The sequence below is a fragment of the Microtus oregoni genome, unplaced genomic scaffold (assembly GCF_018167655.1).
Source record: "Microtus oregoni isolate MIOR12 unplaced genomic scaffold, Mior012 000031F_ref0000149, whole genome shotgun sequence".
Taxonomy (NCBI): domain Eukaryota; kingdom Metazoa; phylum Chordata; class Mammalia; order Rodentia; family Cricetidae; genus Microtus; species Microtus oregoni.
This window is the reverse complement of record NW_024543090.1, coordinates 4860747-4882012: the sequence shown is the minus strand read 5'-3', so window position 1 is coordinate 4882012 and position 21266 is coordinate 4860747. Positions and strand designations below refer to the sequence as shown.

Below are 21266 nucleotides of genomic sequence, written 5' to 3'. Positions count from 1 at the left end.
ATATATTTTTGTGCTTTTGAGTTTAACTTCTTTCTCCTTCATCTATACCTATCATTCTTAGTTTTGGCATTTTCATGGTGTCCCATATTTCCTGGATATTTTGTGTTACGCTTTTGTTAGATTTAATGTTTTCTTTGACTGATGAGTCTATTTCCTCTATTGTAGTTTTTAGCGCTTGAGATTTTTCTCTTCCTTTTCTTATATCTGCTGTTTATGTTTGCATTTGTAGTTCCTGATCATTTTCTCATGACTTCTATTTCTATAATTCCCTCCGCTTTCAGTTTACAAGTCTTGAATAGTTTCTTTCATATGTTTAATTGCTTTTTCTTGGTTTTCTTTAAGGGATTTACTGATGTCTTTCAATTTTTTTGTTTGTCTTTTTTTCCATTTCTTTGAGGGAATTTCTCATTTCCCCTTTAAGAGTCTCAAACATTCTCCTGAAGTTATTTTTTTAGATCATTTTCTTCTGCTTCATCTGTATTTGGTTGTTCAAGTCTTGCTGTTGTAGGGTCTCTAGATTTTACTGGTGTCATGTTCTTTGTGCTGTTGCATGTGTTCTTACCTTGTCTACTCATCTTTTCCTCTAATTGGTATGGTTGTGGCTGTCTGTGACTCTGGTGGTTAATCTTCTAGGTGTCAGTGGATCCAAGGCGCAGATGGTTGTTCCTCATGGTACAATCAATGCCTTGGTTCTAGTTACCCCTTTGGTCACTCTCTTCCTGGAGGTCGCTCAGCATTCCCGGGGTTTGCTCTCGCTCTGTGGAGTTTGCTGTCTCAGGCCTGCTCTGGTCTTGTTGTAGACTCAGGCCTGTTTCTGTAAATGTCCCTGGTCTGTATCTGCTCTTTCAGAGGTCCCTGGCTTGAGGTTGCTCCTGCAAAGGTCTCTGGCTCTGATCTTCACCCTCAGGGGTCCCAGACTCATGCCTGGACCCACAGAGGTTCTGGCTCAGGCCTACTCCCTCAGAGGTCCGACTCATGCCCGGACCCACAGAGGTCCTGGCTCAGGTCTACTCCCTCGAAGGTCCCAGATTTATGCCCAGACCCGCAACAGTCTCTGGCTCTGGCCCAGTCACTCATCATTTGTTCCTGTGGAGTTAGCTATCTCAGGTCTGCTCTAGCCCAGGTCACTGGCTCAGTCCTGCCTCTGCAAATGTCCCTGGTCTCAATTCACTACCATTCCATGGAGCTTGCCATATCAGGCCGTCTCTGGCTCAGTCTAGACAGGGAGTCTTAACAGAAATAGGAGGTGAATCCTCATGGTGCAAGTGAGAAGGAAACATGGGCCCACAACAAGCTTAGGATTTATTGAGGTGGGGAGTACAGGCGTGGTGAGGTCAGTTTGCAGAGAGAACATGAGAGATCATGAGAGATATTTCAGTGTGATAAGACAAATCTTTTATCTATTTATTTGATTTATAATTGTTAAGGAATAATCTTATTTGCTAGCAAATATATTAACGTCTTAAATGTAGTGTCTGCCTTATACACGGTCTCAGCATCTCTAGAAGCTCTCAGTATCTGTCCTTTTGTTTGTCTCTTTGATTTGCTTTTCATTTTGGAGACATTGTCTGATTCTGTAGCCTAGGATAGCCTTAGACTTGAAATCATACTGCTTCCACCACACAAGTGCTGGGATTTCAGATGTGTGCCACCACACCCAACTCTTCATCAACCTTTGTACCTAGTTTTCAAGTATTAAAACAATTCTAATCAATTAGTTTTGCTAACATAGAAAATTCTGATCTTAATCAACTATTGAATTTGATCAAAAAGGTAATAGGAAGAGAGAATATGCAGAGCTTTCATAAATGTGAGCATTGCTTATGGGGGCACTTGTGGACAGAGAAAATAGAGCACATTGATAGTAAGCTAAATGTCTGAGGAAAGTAAACAGGACACAATGTTTTCTTTAGGATTAGCACTTAATAATAGAGTTAGGCAGTAAAAAAATTAAGATTTTTTTTTAAATAGAAAGACTAACAACTGCAGTATTTTATTCCTTATGACTAAAGAGAAACACTTAACTTCACTTCCATTAAAAAAAAATAATAAATTGCACGGACCCATGCTATTTGGCTGAAGTTTAGCTGTTGAGATTACATTGCATAGTGATAGGGTCCCATCTTAGTTCGTGTGAGTGTACTCTGACTACTCACGCAGCAGACAGAGTCACCCAGTGATGCCTTTCCTAGATGGTATTACATCATTAAGTGATGTGCTAGTCTGTAACGAAATTGATTGCTATAAAAGTTTAGAATAATGATAAAGAGAATTGATTATAGCTCTTTTTTCCCCCCTGGTCTTGGGACATTCTGTTTCTCAAAGCTCCCTAGTTGGGTGTGGTACTGCACAATTCCTACATACTTCAGTATTGTGAGAATATTTAGGTAGATGGGGCAGTGGTGGCTCACACCTTTAATCCCAGCACTCAGAGGCAGAGACAGGAGGATCTGTAAATTTGAGGTCAGCCTGGTCTACAGAGTGAGTTCCAGACAGCCACAGCTACATAGAGAAACACAAGAAAGAGTTGTTATTTACAGACTGGCTTATGATACAGTGAAAAGAGATACTAATAATAACATAATTAAATGGCTATCGGCCTTGCCTGTGTTTATTTATGTATTTGTGGAACCATTCTAACAGTGGCAGCATTTGTTCTGCAGTGCTAGCAGCTGTCTACTAGGGCACCAGCCTGTTAGATCATGTTGGATAAAGCGTTGTTGGATCATCAGACTAAGCAGTATAATAGTTTTTGCTACTCCTTTGGGGAATGAAATATGGTAGCAAGGATAGAATTTATGCGATTCAGAAACCCCCTTGTATCTGTCCATTAATTTGAAATTAATTAATTTAGTGACAAGTATGTGCGATCCTGACAGTTTTGGAGAAGAGATGGCTTAGGCATAAGTACTTAGGCACAGTGTGTAAAAGAAGCACATTGCTTTACTAGGCTTTTATGAAGATCATGAGCCTCAGCCTGTCTTTCCAGACCTTGTCATAGCAGAGAAACGGAGAGGAAATAATGCCACAGTGGAAACTTGAGATGGAAATGAGAAGTTGCAGGAAGAACAAATGATTCTGCTTTGAAGCACATTTTAATAAACACAGAGTAATTTGACATCAGTATTTGTGACAAAGTACTACAAGAAACAGATAGGAAGTACCCGTTTTTACTAATAGATTATTTTGTTAATTTTAAGTAGAAACAGACCTAATCTGAATCAGAATTTAAACTTGTTATACATTTAAAGTAATTTTATAAGTTTTGCAAGACAATTTCCCCCCTGTTGGATGACTGTTCTGTTTCCCAGGTATTCCTGCAGCGCATGGTAAACCCACCAGTTACTCCATAAGGGTAGACAATACAGTTCCACTTGTAACTCAGGCCCCTGCTGTACAGCCACTGCAGATCCGACCTGGAGTTCTTTCACAGGTTGGTTACAGTTTACTTTTCCTTTACATATGTGCTCTCCTTTTTTAACTTAAATACAAGTCATATGTCAGCTTGTACTTCTGGGAAGTAGTGAGAGTCAGTCTATTTTGCATTCCATGGACTTTAGCTTTTGTAATTACTAGTTGTTGCCTTAACTGTTGTGAATTTGGGACGTGTTATTTGTACCTTTATTTTATTGGGCTGTGTTTTGATGCAGCAGACGTGGTCTGGCAGAACACAGCAGATGCTGATACCTGCCTGGCAGCAGGTAACACCCATGGCTCCTGCCGCTGCAACACTAACTTCGGAAGGCATGGCTGGTTCACAGAGGCTTGGAGACTGGGGGTAAGTCCAAAGCAGAACTCTCTGTGAATTAGATGCATAACAAATCACAGTGAAAGGAATTCACTTTTCTGAACTTGCTCCATAGGAAAATGATTCCACATAGCAGTCATTACAACTCGGTGATGCCACAGCCTCTTCTGACCAATCAGATAACATTATCGGCCCCTCAGCCTATCAGCGTGGGCATTGCACATGTTGTCTGGCCTCAGCCTGCCACTACCAAGAAAACTAAGCTGTGCCAGAACAGGTTGGTGTTAGTGGACTGTGGTTTTCCTCTGCGTTATTAAATTAAGCTTTCAAATTTGCATGTGCTCTAAAGGGTCACTCTGTTTATTCAAAAATGACCTCTTTTGTAGCTTTTATACAAACACTAAGCCGGCTCCCTTCTTAATTTCTCAGAGGTATTTTGGTAAAACTAATGGAATGGGAGCCAGGAAGAGAGGAAATAAATGCTTTCAGTTGGTAAGATTGTCTTTATTGCCCTTCGATTGTTATCTACCTGTACTATAGCAACTGTAGACATTCGGCTATCACACATACAGAAGAGTATGTAAATGTAAACCACAGCAGTATTTTAGAGATCATTTATTATAATTCACAAAACTCTTGTGTATCAGTGTGTTACATCCATGAACTTGTGAAAGTTTGCATTGTTTGGTTTTACAAAATGTCTTTGAGAAATATCATTTCTCTATTTTGATCATAAAAATTACAAATTGTTTCTTTGGTTGCAGGAGTAATTCATTGCAGAATACCAATATCCCACATTCAGCATTTATTTCCCCAAAGATAATCAGTGGGAAAGATGTTGAGGAAGTAAGTTGTGTAGAAACACAAGACAATCATACCTCAGAAGGAGAGGCACGAAACAGCCGGGAAGCATCTGTCAGACAGGACTCTGCGGTTTCAGATAAACAGCGGCAAACCATCATCATCGCCGACTCCCCGAGTCCTGCCGTGAGTGTAATCACCATTAGCAGTGACACTGATGATGAAGAAACTTCACCCAGACATTCACTCCGAGAGTAAGTGCCAGATGCACAGATCAGCTTTGGGGCACGCTCTCTGTCAGTGACCCTTGGAGTAAATATGACTGTAGCCCTTATCTGAATGTATAAGCTATACATTTGGGTTCGTGTAGCTCATTCTGAACTGTTTCCTGCTTTTTGGTACTGTAAAGTTTGGCTGGCGTGAGACTATGTTCTTATTCTTGACCCATGTTTCCTCTTCCCTCCTCCTAGGTGTAAAGGTAGTCTAGATTGTGAAGCTTGCCAAAGCACTTTGAATATTGACCGGATGTGTTCACTCAGCAGTCCTGATAGCACTCTGAGCACCAGCTCCTCTGGGCAGTCCAGCCCGTCCCCTTGCAAGAGACCGAACAGGTACAGGAATTTTAAGAGTAGCTTGTTGTAAATGTTGAGCCTTTCTGTCGTGTGTAAGTGTCTGCTGCTTACTACAGTGATTGCTGTTTTGTACACAGTTTTGAACTACATAAGTTTTGTAAGCTTGTAGTTTTAGTAATCAGTTTTTCCCCATTAAAATACCTCCAGTTTATGGTGGTGCATGCCTTTAATCCCAGAATTTGGGAGACAGAGGCAGGGATCTCAATGAGATCAAGGCCTTCCAGGGTTACATAGTGAGACCCTATCTCAAACAAACAAACAAACAAACAAACCTAACCTTTAATTTAAAATTAAAGTGTTCCCATCCCACCCCACCCCCAAGATCCCAATTTTCTCCCCGGCAATTTTGTCTACCTCCCATAGCCAAGAGGATAACTATATGTTTTTCCTTGGGTTCACCTTCTTATTTAGCTTCTTTAGGTTCACCAATTGTAGACTCCGTGACCCTTATTTATGGCTAGAAACCAATTATGAGTGAGTACATCCCATGTTCATCTTTTTGGGTCTGGGTTACCTCACTCAGTATAGTGTTTTCTATTTCCATCCATTTGCATGCAAAATTCGAGAAGTCATTGTTTTTTACCGCAGCGTAGTACTCTAATATGTATATATTCCACACTTTCTTCATCCATTCTTCCATTGAAGGGCATCTAGGTTGTTTCCAGGTTCTGGCTATTACAAATAATACTGTTATGGACATAGTTAAACAAATGCTTTTGTCATATGATAGGGCATCTCTTGGGTATATTCCCAAGAGTGGTATTGCTGGGTCCAGGGGTAGGCTGATCCCGATTTTCCTGAGAAACCGAAACACTGATTTCCAAAGTGGTTGCATTCCCACCAGCAATGGATGAGGGTACCCCTTCCTCCACAGCCTCTCCAGCAAAGGCTATCCTTGGTGTTTTTTATTTTAGCCATTCTGACAGGTGTAAGATGATATCTCAAAGTTGTTTTGATTTGCATTTGGGAGGAGGCGGAAACTTTTTTTTTCCTTTTCTCAATAAAAATAAAATAAAATTAAAGTGCTAATACATTTTTGCATGATGAAGTACTGAGTGACCCTCTTACAGAGCAGCTACTCTGATTTTTATCTCTCTTGTTGGTAGCTGACTTGTCTGCCTCCTTTGGTGTGCTAACATGTTGAGAGATAAGCCACAACAATTTTTTCTGGGAGAAGTTTTAGAGAAAGAATTTCTTTGTGTAACAGCCCTGACTGTCCTAGCTACCTGGAACTTTCTCTCCGTTAAGCCGCACTCACAGAGTGTGGCCTTAAACTCACAGAGATCCTCCAGCTTCTGTCTCCCAAGTGCTAGGATTAAAAGTGTGAGCCACTACACCTGGAACCCACAACAATTTTTATGAAATACATTTGATTTTATATTATAAAAATTGGTGACAATATTTGAAAAGTATTTTAAAGCTAGTGTTTTGTTGTTGTTGTTGTTTTGTTTGTTTTTCAAGACATGGTTTCTCTGTGTAGCCCTGGCTGTCCTGGAACTTGTTTTATGAGTCAGTCAGAGGCTATACTACCACACTGGGCTTTAAAGTTGTTTATTTTAGTTAGGAGCTGTGGTTGGAGTACTTACTAGTCAAAATTCTGCAGAAGGCATAGACAAGTGCATCTTCTTATAGGTTGATGTTGGTTTGCCTAAAAGTTCATACATATATAAATGTACACATAAGAGCCAGATAAAAAATATATACACACATAAAATAATCATAAACATGAACATATGCATGTAGATTCAAGAGTAAAAAGAAAGTATGCATATAAAAAGAGATGCCTCAAATTATTAAAATTGATTGATTAAATAGACAATGATAGAGAAATCCCAGGGAGTGGGGTCTCATGAGGGCTGGGGTAGTGGGAAGAGTGGGATTCAGGACTCGGGATTGACTACAGGTTGGTCAGAAAGCCTTTCAGGACACCTAACCTTACAGTTGGATCTGGAATATGCAGGTCCTTATCATCCAAATTTTCTAGACGAACATTTTGTTTGTTTCTGTTTTTTTAAGTTTATGTGATGTGTTTATATTTTCATAAACACTGTGCATGCGCCTCCAGAGACTCGAGGCCAATGCTGGGTGTCGTCTTCAGTTGCTCTCCACCATATTTGTGGATCTCTCATGGAATGTGGAGCTCACCCATTTGCTAGACTAGCTGGGCAGCAAGCTACAGAGCTCTTCTGTGTCTGCCTCCCAGTGTTAGGGCTACAGATATGCCCTGCTGCTTGTACTCAGGTTTGTATGTGGGTGCTGGGATCCGAACTCAAGTTCTCATGCATGCACAGCAAGTGTTTTACCAGTTGAGAGGTCTTCTAGCATCTGGAACAGCACTTCTTATCTTGAAGAGTTGTTGACTGAGTTTTCTGTCCTTCCTGGTTCCCTCAGTCATTAAGTTTCAAAGAAATCACACAGAGGTCTGCATTAGTTGTAGACTGATTCGCCCATTAGCTCAGGCTTCTTATTAATTTATAACTTATATTAGCCCATTATTCTAGTATATGTTAGCCACATGGCTCGGTACCTTTTTCAGTGAGGCAGCCACATCTTGCTTCCTCTGTGGCTGGGTAAAGGACTGCAGAATTTTATGAACTATTATGATGGAGCAAATGTGAAAGAAAATAAAAATAGCTAAGTCCAAAAGGTATTTCTGAAGTGGAAGAATTTGGTTTATCTGTTTGAATAGAGTCTGGAAATGCTATGAGGGAAAAAAATTGGCCAAGGACGAAATATATATAAAATAATGGAGCATCTCAGTGTGTTGGAGATTATTAAAAATATAAAAATGTTTTTTTGTAGTATGTCAGATGATGAACAAGAAAGTGGGTGTGAGACTGTGGATGGCTCTCCAACATCAGACTCCTCGGGGCATGACAGTCCATTTGCAGAGAGCAGCTTTGTGGAGGACACTCGTCAAAGCACAGAGCTGGGGACTGGTGCTGGCACAGAAGCCAAGCCAGCTGTGGGCACTGCTGTGGAGCCCCCAGTGGGAATAGAAAGTGGACTGAATGTCGATGAGCACATGACAAACACAGGTAAACTTAGTTTTCTGATTGTCCTTAAATTTAGGAACATGGAGACCAGGATTGTTAAAAGTCACCTTGAATTCCCGTCTTGACCCTATCATATCTATTACACAGAAAACAAACACAAAACCCAACTCTTCAAATGTCATCCAGTGTTTAGAAGCCATGATCTTATCTTTACATTTTACATTAAGGTTCTTCGATCACTGTTGTATAAAATCTGTAAGCACATGTCTAAGTTTCATTGGAGAAGCAGAAATTACAGCTCTGTAATTTTGTATATGTGTTTGTTGATTATTGTTGCCAGATTCTACATGCCAGCCATTAATAAAAGGACAGCCTGCCCCCGAAAAGCTGAACCAGCCTTCTGCCTCGGGTGCTCGTCAGCAAAAGCCCACATCAGCATTCCAGCAGCCGCATTTGAACTTCAGCCAGGTGTGCTCCTCTGTGCATTTGTGAGCGTGGGATTTATGTTTAGTGGTTTTTTAATTTTTTTTACTTTATCATTTTAGTTTTTGATTTTGTGTGTGTGTGTGGTACGTGGTGTGGGATGAGTATATATGGAGCAGAGATAATGGGGATAATTATGCCATGGGATTGTTTTGGAGTTTAATAAAAAGGTATGCATGAATGTTAGCTTTATATATAAGTGTTATATAAATTGTAGGGACTAATTACCGACAGTAATGTTGGCTGGAAGTGGCAACGGTAACAAGTAAGAAGTAGGGCAATGCTCATGTGTTTCCTTTCCTTGGTAAACTGGACTGAGAGGTCCAGTGTGAGTTGCCTGTCCCAGCCGCTCCAGCCCCTCTGGTCTTCACTTTGGTCTTACAGAATGTGCTGTTCAGTCGTGGTTTTCTTTGTGTTCAGGTTCAGCACTTTGGAGCCGGACATCAAGAGTGGAATGGAAACTTCGGGCATCGAAGACAGCAAGCGTATATCCCTACTAGTGTCCCTAGTAACCCTTTCACTCTTTCCCACGGAAGTCCTAACCACACAGCAGTACATGCCCACCTGGCTGGAAGCTCACACCTCGGAGGACAGCCTGCTCTGCTTCCATACCCGTCCTCAGCTACCCTCAGTAGTGCTGCCCCAGTGGCCCACCTCTTAGCCTCTCCGTGTACCTCAAGACCTATGTTACAGCATCCAACTTATAATATCTCCCATCCCAGTGGCATAGTTCACCAAGTCCCAGTGGGCATAAATCCCCGTCTGTTACCATCCCCAACCATTCATCAGACTCAGTACAAACCAATCTTCCCTCCACATTCTTACATTGCAGCATCACCTGCATATACTGGATTCCCATTGAGTCCAACAAAACTCAGCCAGTATCCATATATGTGAAAACTCAAAACAGTATATTGAGGAAGCTCAATGATACAAACGTTTGATTAAAAATAAAAACATGGTATTTAATAAATATTAGCCATGGCACAAGAAAATTATTTTTGAATCATGTAGACTTGGGTGCAATTTAAACAACTTTGAGCTTTAAAAAAACTCTCACTTTTAATGTGTTTTGCACATTTGGTATAACTTGTCTTTGGTCATGTATCTTCTTACGTAGTAACTCTAGACAGGTGACTTATGGGAGCGGAAGTCCAGTTTTGCTCCTGCTATTTTTTATAAAATTGCCTTCTAACTAGTGCAAGACACGTCCACATTTGGGAAGCCATTCTGTGTCTAGACTTTAGAGCAACAGATGCACATGTGTCAGAATTACAGCATATGAGTGAATTGTACTGTCTGTGTCTTAGTGTGTACATGTTGGGGCACTTAACCTAAGCAATTGAGCTATTGTTCTTTACATTTGCATGTGTCTTTTGCATGGGCAAAACGTTGCCTAGACTTGGCTCTTAATGTTGTTCTAATAATCTCAGCTGCATTGTAAACCGTTCCCACACATAGTGCCTTAAATATTTGAGGTTGTTCAAGTTATACCTATCTGTAAATGTTGAGGACTGCAGCACTTAAAATTCAGACCTACTCTTCAATTTTCTTTCAGTAGAGTAATGTTCTTTTTGGCTTCGTGTGGTATGATTTCAGATAGTAGCTGCTTTTTCCTTAGTAAGAGGGCAGCATGTTTGCTAGAGCTGAATTCTGCTGTCTGATTTTTTTCAGAATGATCTAGCTTCAAGAAAAGCAAGCAGTTAGTAGTGCTTAAGCAAACTTGATTCAGTAACTAATGGGTAGTCGATGTCTGTCACGGCACAGCATTTTATATACTAGTAAGTGACACTGCAATACAACCTACGTTTATTTTGGGAGTGTTTGCTGTATAATTGGACTTCATAAAATGTTTAGAAGTGCAGTAGGCATGACTTGAGTAGATAATGAAAGAAAATGCAAAATGCTCATTGATTCATGATGTGGTTTCATCCTAGCTTGGGCAGACCATGCAGTATTTAATACATAGTAGCAGAATATTTACTATTGAAGCTTGAAAAGATGTGAGTTCTTTGTGTGCAATTTTTCATTTATGCATGTGAGAAGGTTTTTGGTTTTGGTTATTTTAAGTATTTTTACATTGTAGTACTCGTTTTTGCTTGTTGGTGGTGTTTGCTTATTTAATACATTCCGTCAGGGACAGAAATTACATGCTTTTTCTCTTAGGAAGTGTGTATTGGGTTTTTCCCTCCCCCCTCCCCTTGGTGGTGATGGTGGTGATGTTTAAATGAAGTTGCTTTTACAGCACCAAAGACTTAATCATCCATTTCTTATATAAAAGGTAGCTACTTTTTGCATAGACCTCAAGTATATTGTAGTGTAGAGGTGGAATTTAAGGAAAGGTATTAAACCAAGGCTGTGTTTTAGCTTCCAGGCAAGTAATAAATTGTATCATTTATCTTGAATGTATCATAGATAAGCTGCTATATAACGATTGCCACTTCAGATAGCTGTGAAATTAGGTGATTAACTAGTTGTTATTTAGCCTTCTAATTTCTGTATAAGTCTAATTACACGAGATAGAAGCTGGGGTTTTGATTTTTTGACTTTGCTTTTCTGTTTGGAGTGTCATTGTAACTACTGTATTGTAAATGATGGAAACAATTGCCTATGTTATTTTGGGGTGTGTTATTTGCATCAGTATTTTATCTCTATTAATGTTTGTGCTCATCACTGCATATAAAAACTTGGATGTATCAATGTAACTTAATTTTTTTATTTTCATACTGGCATTGTAGACACTTGAGAAGGCTGTATCTTGCAGGCTTGACTTAACTTTTTTTCCTTAAAAGTCTGGAATATAAACTTACAGCATTTACTGGAATAAACAGTACAAAACATTTGAGTGTAAAACCCTAAATGTTTTGGACTGACACTATTTCTTTACTAAGCAAGTTGCATACCACAAGTACAGCTCTAGTGCAGTGCTGACTATAAGCTAATGATACATTTTTCTTTACTCCATTGACATAAGCAGTGTTTTATTTAATAATCATCTAAGACATAAACGTGCCTGAAGCTGATTTTAAAAATTACAGTATTAGATCATAAAGAAAAACCAGCAGCACATTTTTAGTCACTGAAAATGAAGGACTTGATTCCCCCACAGGTTTCAGTGTTTTTAGTAATTGACTCTATGCATTTTATACACATAGAAATGTATATAACACACATTACAAGTGGAGTAGACTGAGATTAACTTGGACTGTCTACAGATGACACATTTGTGGACTCGTTAAGTAACTGCTGCTCTTCTCACTTGAGCGTGGCCCAGCAAGTTACTGCTGTCTACTCACATTTTAGAAAAGCGTTAGTGCTGGTGATGGCTGTTTCAGGAACACCGAGTACAAAGATTGATTGTCACAACAGGCACAGAAGTGGCCCGTAAGCTGTGCTTACTGCCCAGAAACGATGCATTTTCTGTCTTTAAGTTCATGACTAGAGCAGCCTTGTTTAGTTCACAGCAAGTGGTAACAGTCAGCATTTTCATACCGCAGTAGTGCTTTTTAAAGGCATGTCTCTTAATTAACTGCAATCATGAGCTTTTTAACATGTTTCAAAATTTAAAACTTCAGAATCCCCCTGAAGTCCAATTTTAGCATAGTGGCAGAAGAATCTGGATTTTATCCTTTTAAAACTATTTTAATAGTTTTGTTTTAATGTTTTCTTAAATAAAACACTGCATGATTTCCAAGTTGCATATTTGTGTGCTAATTTGCAAGTGAATTTTTAATCAATTATTTTGATATTTAGTTTTATTTCTTCAGGGTATTATTATGTTACTCTGTTATCAAAACCTTTCATTTTAATACCTCTACTGCTAATTTTAAACTTGGCTTGTGTTCTGTAAAAGTTACATCATACACTGCAAGGTGTAGGAAGATTCATTTTAATGATCCCCTTATGATCCAATGACTTAGTTTGAACTGTTAACTGTTGAGCAGTTTTACTCTTGTGGCTTTTCTCTTTGGTTTGTTTTTGCTTTTACTTCTATGCTACACTAGTTTGCCATGTAGCAATTGCACTGTGCAATATTACAATAAGGACTGGGAAAATTTTTATGGATGTAATGTCTATTACAGTTTGCGATAGTATTTCTCTCTAGTTCTCAGTGATTTAAATGTGACCAAGCCTTCTGTACTTTGTCACAAAAAGCGGGTTTTCCAGGTGACTATTTTGGTGAGTGTCAAAATAAGAATTTATGGTGTATTACTGTTGATTCACTTTGAATTAAAATATATATATTGCAGCAAACAGCTTGCTGACTTTTTTTCCACTCCAGTATTTCGTAAGAGCAGAGATGGGAGATTTGGGCACTTCCAAATCCCTCCGCACTGACATTGCATTCGATGCACAGGGCCCCCTTGTGGTAGGAATTTTGTCAGGTGAATGAGGACGTAGTACAACATGTTTATGTAACTTGTCCAAAGCTTGACTGCTCCTGAGTGTGAACGTGAGGTAGAGCCAGGCTGACCCCAGCTAGTCATCTTTCCTCCTTTCTTTCAGACTGTAGTCTGGCACAGCATGGGAGAAATACCTGAAATGACAGCATAACCTTGACCCATGTTTCTGGAAAATTTTAGTTTCTCAAATATTTTTAGGGGCAGTATTTCTGTTTGCTGTTCATGGATGGAGAATAGGAAAGCCACATGGATTTTTGAAAAGGAAAGATGAGACTTTGGAAAAATGTCAGTTGCCCTGAGCCAACTTCAGTTAGTGTTCTCAAGGCCTTAACTTTGGACAGAGGTCTGTAGGCAGCTGTGTGGGAAACACTCCCTTAGAGCAGAGCAGTGAGCGGTTAGGGACTTCTGTCGTGGTGCTTAGGGTCAAATCCAGAGCTAAGCTAAAACACGCCAGGGACTATATATTTCTCCACAAGCTTTTCAGTTGGAACACAAAGCAGATGAATATTTGCTTCTTTCAACAATTTGTTGGTGAGAGTCTTCCAGATGACACATAATTACATTTAAACTCCTATCTCTATAGTATTCTCTTGTCTGTATTTTTTGTTGTTGTCGATGATGATCATTTGGATAAGTTTGCCCTTGTTAGGTATTTGGAATAGTGTTGCTGTGGATGTTACTGTCCATCCTGGAGAAGACATGTGTATGCAGTGTATATGTAAGAATACCACTTCTTTGGACACTGCCACACACTATTCCAAAGTCTCAGAATTAGTTTGCTCTTGCGGTACGTGAGTGTTCTGGTTGTCTCCTAACCTAACAGACACTTTCTTTAGTTGCTGTTGTGAGGTTGGGTTCTTAAAATAAAATCAGCAGCCAGGGAATACCAAAGAGTTTTGAGCTATTTAAGTGTAGCTAGGGCTATAGACATGTTTTTTTTCCTGAAGGGCTTAAAGAAAGGATAGCAGCACAGAAATGTTTTTGAGTGAACAATTTAACCAGTACCTGCTACCTTGCCTGGCACATCATAAGTCTGCTGCGAGTCATTCAGAATAGGAAATACCTGTGTTCCAAATGCTGGGTGTTTGTCACTGGACAGAGCAGAAGGCCCATTTATGGTCTTACTGCACCGTGGTGGGGAGCCAAGTCAGTGCCCAGCAAGGTGGCATTAGAGGTGCACAAGGGAAACACAACATAGAAGTTTAACTAACTGGTATATGGGCTTTTAGTGTGAACAAAACGAGTGGTAGCCAGTAATGACAGAGCTCAGTGCATGGGTGGGGTGCCGGAGACAGAAGATGCCACTGTGGGGCTGGGCATGCGGCCTTTTGCCAAGAAAGGGCATAGACTAATTCCAGTCACTGCGAAGCTATCAAAGGAATTTAGATGGTCAAACACAACCCAATCTGTGTTTTTTAAAATTCAGTCTGGTTGATTCATGGAGAATAGGCTTCAGGCGTGAAGACCCTCTAGGGTGGTATTGAAGTCCATGTGAGAGAGGGAGAGACATGAGTGCCAGGCTTTGATCAAGAGGTTTGTATGAGGAATAATGTGTCTCTTTCTCTTTCTAGAGACGGTCTCCTTCTCCAAGCTGACCTGGGCTCCAGCTCCCCTGCTGTGTGCCACGACGCCATCTTCCTTCTAGTTTAACAGTCTTTGGAAGAGTGAAAGTTTTGAATTTGGATAAAACCCAACTTACCACCATTTTCTTCCTTTGTGGTTTTTGCTTTGTGTTTCCTAAGATGTTTCTTGATTGTGAAGATTTAAATGTTTTTTTCTGTATTCCAGGGCCTTTAGAGTTTTATATTAGACCTCTGGGTTATGTCATGTTGGTTTTTGTGCCGTTTGTGAAGATACTGTCCTATCTCATTGACTCTGTGCTTATATATGATGAGATGCATAGTCAGAGAAAGTAAAAAGTAATATATTTTTCCATCCTAGACAATAATACCTGTTGCAATTTGCCTGAGAAGGTAAGAGAAACATACTTTTAAGATTTACAGACTAGAAAGTTCAGATAGTCACTATACATGCAGGCAATTTTAAGGGTTTTTTTTTTTTCACTGTTACTGGTCTGTGTCTACATATGTTGCCTGTATGCACCTGCACACGGGAACATGCGCCACAGTGCATGTAGATGTCAGGACAGCGTGGTGCAGTTGGCTCCCTGTTGGTTCTGGGGACCAGACTTTGGTTACCAGGCTTACATGACAAGTGCCTTTACCCCAGTGAGCTATCTTGCTGGCCCTGTTTCTGCTGTTTTCTACTTCCGATTTATAGCAAGGCTTTTGCATGGTTTACAAATCGCCAATATTTTAATGCCCATACTCTCAATTTAAATGATTGGTTTTGTTCTAACCATTAAAGATGGAGAATACAAAGAACTTGCTTTTTTTTCTAAAAAAGATTTACTTTTTTGGTGTGTGTGATTGTTTTGCCTGCATGCATGTAGGCACACCATGTGCAGCCTGGTGTCTGTAAAGGCCAGAAGAAGGTGCTGTATCCCTCGAACTACAGATGCTGTGAGCTGCCGTGTTGGTGCTGGGAAATGAACTCGGGACTCTTCCTGATGAGCTATCTCTCCAGCTCCACCTTTTGCTTTTACAAATAAAAATATTTTATTAAACTTTGAGCATTTCATTAACATGCATACTATATTTTGATTTATATTTATTTCTTGCGTAGAATGTCTGTACTGTTTAACCTTGTGCATATGAGGCATTACCACGGCCCCCCATCCCTTCTTTTACCCAGTCTTTCTCACTGACTGGGAACTCTGAATTGTACCATTTTTACCCTGTAGACTATATCTTTGACATTTGCTTTATGCCTGACTGCAGTAGGTACTAAAGTATTTGCTAAGTAAATCAATAAATTTGGGGCTGCAGAAATGGCTCAGTGGTTAAGAGCGCTGGCTGCTCTTGCAGAGACTCTGGATCAGTTCCCAGCACCCACCTGGCAGTGGTTTTGTCTGAAACTCCAGTTCCAGGAGAACTGGCTCCTTTTTCTGGCTTCCGAAGGCAAGGCAGTGCGTGCAGGTGGTGAATAGATGGACATGCAGGCAAAATACTCACACATAGCAAAACATTTTAAAGGGAGTGAATTTAACAGTCACCTGTTGAGTGGAATTTGGAGGCCCACATTTAATCTGTCTTTTCATTTTGGTTATTAAGTATGATTTTGAGCAGGTCTGGGCTTCAGTTTAATCAGTTAAGTGAAGGAGCTGGGGTGTTGCAAACTCGAGCGACAGTGGCTGAGCTGACTGGACTGACTCTGCAGGCCCACAGCATGGCAGACCCCCGGACCATGACTTCTCTAGCTTTTCAATAAGACAGATGTTGGCAACGAATTCAAAGCATAGTTTTTAAATGCATAGCAAAAAACAAGCAAGTTGCATCAGTCCTGACTCGGTCTGGACATCCAGTGTGATGGTTAGTCATTCTGTTCATTATAATGCTATGTTCTATACTGACCAGCAGGGGGAGGAAGAGTTCTCTAAAAGTTTATTCCATACTCTAAAACACAGCAGAACTGAGGGGGAATATCTTGTATCCGTGGACATGATAGTTCAATGTGAGGGGTTTTTCAGCCGTACAAATTGAGTTTTAAAAACTGACAGTACTCCAAGTATATTGAAGGAAGATGCCATGTGTTTATCCATCCCTCTAACACCATATAGACCTGCACAGAGTCAGAAATATACAGATTATTTTGTCTTCAGCAAAGGAAATAAAACCTAGGATTTGGCAGCTTTAGAAGGAGAATAGAACCATTTGAAAACATAGATGCCTCCTTCCACCTCACCCCCACTTTTTAACATTTCTTTGTTTCTAAGAAGAACGAAAAGGCCCAGAGACACTGTAGTTGGTTCATAATAACAGGGGAAAAATAGCAGTTTTATAGTTTTTCCCCTTTAGATAACATTTTCTGACTATGTCTTCTATGTCCAATAGATTTTTTTTTTTATTGGCCTACTGGGCAAAGCGGGAAGATGTGTGCACATGGAGTTAACACTTTTCTATAAATCAATAACGAGTGCTTACACTTTATAAATTCCATATTGGTTCTCATAGGATGGAATCAAAGGATGTTGGTTGCATTTTGCCAAATTCTTGTATGTGTATGTAGCTGAAGACTATAATACAGGCATGATTTGCCAAAAAAAAAAAAATAACAAAAAAAATACATCAGGTTGTGAGTGTTTCATTACTAGCTGCTTCGGCAGATCTCAAGATCTGATTTAAATTTAATTGATGAACAGGTATAGGGCATAAATGTTTGTGTTGCCCCCCCCCCAGGAGGCTGAAGTGAAACAAAGTCATAGTGTAACATCTCATTCATCGTGGCACGAGTGGGCTCGTCCTTCTGCCTGACACGTTGTCAGGTTCTAAAGCACGCTTGCCTCATAATGTGCAGCTGCTAAGGAGACCTGGATTGAATTTGCATTGGTGGTTTCTCCAACACTTTTTTCTGTCTGTCTGTCTGACATCTATCTGTCCGTCCATCTATCGTGGTATCACCTATCTACCTACCTAACTACCTGTCTAAGTTCTTGCTATGTAGTCTAGACTGGCCCCAAATTCACACACCTCTTGCTTCAGCCTTCTGAGGGCCGAAATTACAGGCGCGTGCTAGATTTTCCAACACTTAAAAAAAAAAGTCTTCCAGGTGTTCGCCAGTCCATAGGATAGATACTTCCATCAGGCACAACTTCAAGCCGCTTGCTTGTTATCGTTGGACATGAATTGAGACAGCATTTTGATTGAGATCCAACAGACAGAAACAATGCTGAGCATGGAGATAATAGTGTGTAGCTTTACTAGAAAGTGGTAGTGATGTGTGCAGTTAGTTCCTGCAAAGTTGTAACCAATAGAAGAAAGTTACAATTGTTTCATGACCTTTGAACTTTTGTGTGCAGGTCTCACAAAGTCTATCGTGAACTGTTTGGAGAAATGAAAGAAGCTCATGTAGTATAATAATGTAAAACATGGCCGAGTGAAGAGTGGTTTACCCTGTAACTCTCCTGTAGGCGACACCTTTCCCATCCTTGGCAAAACTCTTGACTACATGTGGATGAGCTTCTTTGCATTTTGTGCTTAGTGCTTTCATTATTGTGATTGTCTGGGAATTTCTCCAACATGAATTCCATCCATGTTGCTTTCTCCCTAGGATATCTTTGTGTTTTTTTTTGTCAGAACCATTTTGTTCATATATGTTGATAAATTTGCCCTTCCCGAGTTCCCCAGATTTGTCTGAAACATCAGAACAGCACATGTGAGCATTCCCACAATCAGCTACTAGTTCCGAGTCCATTCACCTTGTAGTCCAGTGTCATTGCCTCTGTTACTGCCTTTCATTCTTTGTCTTCCTTCATCTTTACTAGACAAGTCTCTCTCTGTCTCTCTGTCTCTCTCTCTCTCTGTCTCTCTCTGTCTCTCTCTCTCTCTCATGTGCACACGTGTGCTGAGGCCACAAGAGGATGCCATGCCAGATGTCTTTCCCTCCCTCCGCTCTCTACCTTATTTCTGTAGGTAGGTTTTTTACTGGTCTCTTCCTCTCTCCATCCCGACCCCACTCCCAGTGCTGGGACTATAGGTACATACAGCTTTGCCCAGCTTTTACGTGGTTGCTGGGGATTTGAACAGCAAGTGCTCTTACCACTGAGCTACCTTCCCAGCTTCCTGATTATCCACTTCTGTAAACTGTTATGTAGGCTTATTACTCTGGAAGATGGGAAAGGAACTCAACCACACACTTTGCTGTCTGCCTGAGCCCAGTGGCAGATGGGCAGTGGTTAGTTAATGGAAGTCTTTGAAAACGTAGCATGACGGCCACTGTTCACGAGGGGTGTGCATTCGTGATTTGTAAACTCAAGGGTTAGCAAAGTTAACTTACGTAGCCATCGACACTCAGGCTGTGACAACTAAAAATGAATCTATATTATAGGCAAATTAGTGTTACTTAACTAAATGGTGGTAAATGAAATTCACGCACATTGGAACCATGGAATGTGAGCACTGCCTGTGTCAACAATTGATTTTTAATGGCATTTAATTGTAACTTTGTAATTTGATTTAAAAATAATGACTGTGTTTAATAAGTAGCTCACAGAATTTCTGAAAATTTAGTCATCAGCTCTCACAAGCTGGTACGAGCCACATCTGCCCATCTCTGCAGAAACCCATAAAACATTGAGCGCTTCATCACTGATGTCCATAACTCATTAGGAAGCAGGGGCTGGAGCCCAGAGCTATCAAGGCAACGTGGATATTCTTTAAGCTGTCCTCATAACATGCACTCAAATAACCAAAACAATTCTAATACCACAGCCCTATTGTATAGCTCCTTGGTTTCCATAATAAGGATGTTTGACAGCTCACTAACTTTCCATTAAAATTTCAATTTGACTACACTGTGTCTGCGCTTTCATTACTTAGTCTGCTTTGGCCGATGGTACCATGGTAGCAAATGACCCCAAAGTTTCAGCACCTGAAAACAATAGCCTTATCGAGCAGTTCATTTTGATTCCTTCTTCGCAGCTCTGCTGCTGGTTACAGTTCTGTACGGCTGTAGTCTTGTTCATTTTTAGGATCCCGGCTGAAGTTAGGAATTCCTAACCCCGGAGTTAGAAATACTGGACCTGCTTCCCCATGGAAAAGGGAAATGGTTCAGAGCTGGACCTTGACATGGCCGGCCTGTCCTGTCCGTCCGTCCATCCTTCCTTCTCTTCCCTTCCTTTCCCTTCTTCCTTGCTTCTTCTTTCCTTCTTTCCTTCCTTCCTTCCTTCCTTCCTCTTCTCTGTCTCCCCCTCTTTCCATTCCTGCCCCCTTCCTTAGATAGGTCTCACTTTGTAGCTCTGACTGGCCGAGAACTCCCTGTATAGACCAGGCTGGTCTCAGAGATCACCTGCCTCTGCCTCCTGAGTGTGGCATGAAGGTGCCTGGCTTTAACACAGTTCTTAGTGGAACTGTACACAGGGGCTCCTGTGGTGTGCCATTTGCTAAAAACAACAGACATGGGAAAGGAGAGATCAACATTGCATGGCACACAGTCATTGTGTTAACTACATTGTCTGTAGGGGGAGCACAGTCTTTGTGTTAACTACATTGTCTGTAGGGGGAGCACAGTCATTGTGTTAAACTACATTGTAGGGGGAGCACAGTCATTGTGGGAACTACATTGTAGGGGAGCACAGTCACTGTGGGGACTACATTGTAGGGGGAGCACAGTCACTGTGGGAACTACATTATCCTGTAGGGGGAGCACAGTCATTGTGGGAACTTACATTGTCTGTAAGGGAGCACAGTCATTGTGGGGACTACATTGTCTGTAGGGGAAGCGCAGTCATTGTGGGAACTACATTGTCCTGTAGGGGGAGCACAGTCATTGTGGGGACTACATTGTCTGTAGGGGGAGCACAGTCATTGTGGGCACTACATTGTCTGTAGGGGAGCAAGTCATTGTGGGGACTACATTGTATGTGGAGCACAGTCATTGTGGGGACTACATTGTAGGGGGAGCACAGTCATTGTGGGGACTACATTGTCCTGTAGGGGGAGCACAGTCATTGTGGGGACTACGTTGTCCTGTAGGGGGAGCACAGTCATTGTGGGAACTACATTGTCCTGTAGGGGGAGAGAAGACTGGTTTTGTTCTTTTGAGGAGACAGGAATAGCTTTTCAGAAGCTGATAAGAGTCCAGGAACTTTATTAAAGAAATTCTTTGGTTAAGCTAAAGCATGTGTCCTGTGTTACTCAAATGTGTGGTCAGCATCTATGTCATGTGACTTTGTTAGAACAAAGCTTCTGGGTGAACTCCCTGTGTTACCTGAGTGTATGGTTAGGACACTTGGACCCACCCAGCAGATGTCTCTCCTCGGGTGCTGTCTTAGGCTCTTGTTCTCTCCCCCTTTCTCTGCCTTTTCTGCATGCTCAGACATGGCTCCTTGACTCTCTCCTCCCTTCCTTCTCCCTCTACCTGGCCCGGTTAGTTGCCAGTGTCCAAGCCAACACAGTTAAGTCAACACAGTTCTGTCCTCTATCCTTCCCACCTTGGCTCAGACCTGGACTCTGTGTCACGTGACTGACTTCCTGTCCCCGCACCCACCTGGGCCTTCCCACTCATTGCCTGCAGAAGCGGTCTTTTCGAGGATTCAGTTTTCGTCCATTTAGCAGCAGTAGAGATGGCAAGAAATGCGGAGCAG

General features: G+C 41.0%; 1 protein-coding gene across 6 annotated transcripts in view; it reads left to right on the top strand.

The window, feature by feature from the left end:
* Hipk3 (homeodomain interacting protein kinase 3) overlaps window positions 1–12909 on the top strand; it is an 87367-nt gene extending 74458 nt beyond the window's left edge. For 3 of the 6 annotated variants that reach the window (XM_041678752.1, XM_041678753.1, XM_041678754.1), the window contains 9 exons: window positions 3312–3433; window positions 3651–3778; window positions 3864–4025; window positions 4178–4240; window positions 4513–4803; window positions 5020–5160; window positions 7984–8219; window positions 8518–8645; window positions 9081–12909. In XM_041678752.1, coding sequence (XP_041534686.1) covers window positions 3312–3433; window positions 3651–3778; window positions 3864–4025; window positions 4178–4240; window positions 4513–4803; window positions 5020–5160; window positions 7984–8219; window positions 8518–8645; window positions 9081–9557 — 1748 coding nt within the window. In that variant the 3' untranslated portion in view covers window positions 9558–12909. The remainder of the gene's footprint in view (window positions 1–3311; window positions 3434–3650; window positions 3779–3863; window positions 4026–4177; window positions 4241–4512; window positions 4804–5019; window positions 5161–7983; window positions 8220–8517; window positions 8646–9080) is intronic. The other 3 variants (XM_041678755.1, XM_041678757.1, XM_041678756.1) reach the window with 3 other exon arrangements.
* Window positions 12910–21266: the final 8357 nt, after the last annotated feature.